General features: G+C 40.0%; 1 protein-coding gene across 1 annotated transcript; it reads left to right on the plus strand.

Annotated features, from left to right (window-relative positions):
* Positions 1-440: 440 nt before the first annotated feature.
* On the plus strand, positions 441-1,936 carry LOC112079737 (butyrophilin subfamily 2 member A2; the record flags this gene model as incomplete). Its single annotated transcript, XM_024145595.1, has 4 exons — positions 441-467; positions 1,012-1,114; positions 1,250-1,603; positions 1,820-1,936. Coding segments are annotated over exons 1-4 (601 nt in total), but the record flags the coding sequence as incomplete, so codon positions are not given.
* Between the last annotated feature and the right edge of the window lie 4 nt (positions 1,937-1,940).

A 1,940-nucleotide genomic window follows, 5' to 3' on the forward strand; every position in this document is an offset into this window, starting at 1 on the left:
GTAATAAATGTGCAAACATTTCTAAAAACCTCTTTTCACTTTGTCATTACGGGGTATTGTGTGTATTATGATGAGGATTTAAAAAGAGTAACGTAACAAAATGTGGTAAAAAGTCAATAGGTCTGAATACTTTCCGAATGCACTGTATATTACCCTTCAATGAATGGGTCCCCTTTCATGATGGGCACAAACTGTGGTAGAAAGACAACTTGTAAATCAATAAACCTTCGGTGTGGTGAACGTGAAGATAATGACATACTCTAAGGAAGGAGTGGACAGACTCCCTATTTTTCTCGCTGGTCTATTAACACTCTTGTCTACAAGGTATAAGAATAATTATTTGAATGATTATTTAAATATACTATGATATTCAGATTCAGCCATTAATCTACTTGATTACCAGAAGATCCRGTCCATTTTTAACCGCATAATAACAGGAAATGAAGGTGGAGGGACCATGCAATCAGGTACACAAGCATTTAATAATGCTGTGTGATTACCACCCTTCCTMTTATTGTTGAATAAMGGTGTTCTTATTTGTCTCCCTSCACTTACAGAAAATCACATGATTTCACYTGAAATTTCACATGTAAAATCATGTGAAAACTTGTTTTTGGATCACTTGTGTAGTTTCATGTTATCACATACTGCTTTACATGGTATCACATTAACTTCACATCAGTCAGCTTCTATTATAATGGTTTTCTACAGTGTATGTTCTATGTAGAATCAGTGAGTCCAATGTTRATTGCTATATTGCCAGGTCGCKGTTGTAAATGAGAACTTGTTCTCAACTGGCCTAACTGGTTTAATAAAGGAGAAGTAAAAAAAGATTGACCAACCTTTTTTTATGACTTGGCATGATAACGTAAACAAAATAGTACAGCTAGACTATGTCTGAAAGTAAAAAATTCATCCTCTCAATCATTATTCATTAGTCTCTGTAGCTGATCATTTGCTAGATCAGGGATGTGAACTTCATAGGACTGTCTGATTTATTAATCCATTTAGCTGGGTAATGTAACAGTGTTGTCCTCTTTTTTCAACACAGGGGTATTGCTCAGGGTGCTGATACTGGCTGCTTTCACTGTTACCATCACAGCTCAAAAACCTGGTGAGAATGTTTACTCTGTTAATTACATTAGTTTCCAGTTACCCACTAAAACAATCTCTTGGTTATTTAAGACCTAACAGGACTTGAATGAGTATTCTTCATCATGCGTTCTTATTTCATTCCCCCTATACCCAGCCCCAGAGGTCTTCACCTTGACGGTCCCTAATGGTCCCATTTTGACCCGGTTGAACGCCTCTGTCACTCTACCTTGTGAACTCTCACCTATCTTCAATGTTGAGCCATTGGAGGTACGCTGGTACCGGTCCGAGAACTCCAACAGTCCTGCCTTGTTGTACAAAGATCACAAGATCCAGGAGGCCCCTGTGGACCCCCGGTACAGGGGCAGGGTTTCTCTAACTGGGAGGCTGGAGAGAGGGAACGTGTCCCTGACACTGGAGAGGGTCACACTGGAAGACAGGGGGGAGTATGTGTGCCATGTCAGCAATGAAAGGTGGTACGAAAAGGCCAATGTGTATCTCACAATGAATGGTAAGAGGCTTATGGCTGAAACAGTTTAAACATGATTTTACATCTGCAATACTGCACCGAACTCTACATAAAATATAGAATACTCACAATAAGGTGGCATTTAGTTTTACAACTTCAAAGTAATCCACAGGAAAATGTGATACAATCGTTTCTCACAATTGTTGTTTAGACTACATCATTGTAGTTTCCCTCCACACTCCCTTCTCTCTCTATCAGTGACAGGCAGCGCACCAGTTCTCTCTGTGGCCAGTGGAGGAGGAGGTCAGGTGAACGTTACCTGTTCATCAGAGGGCTGGTCACCACAACCTAAACTCACCTGGAGAAACAAAGAGGAGAC

Source organism: Salvelinus sp. IW2-2015, unplaced genomic scaffold (assembly GCF_002910315.2).
Source record: "Salvelinus sp. IW2-2015 unplaced genomic scaffold, ASM291031v2 Un_scaffold9286, whole genome shotgun sequence".
In the NCBI taxonomy this organism is placed as follows: Eukaryota; Metazoa; Chordata; class Actinopteri; order Salmoniformes; family Salmonidae; genus Salvelinus; species Salvelinus sp. IW2-2015.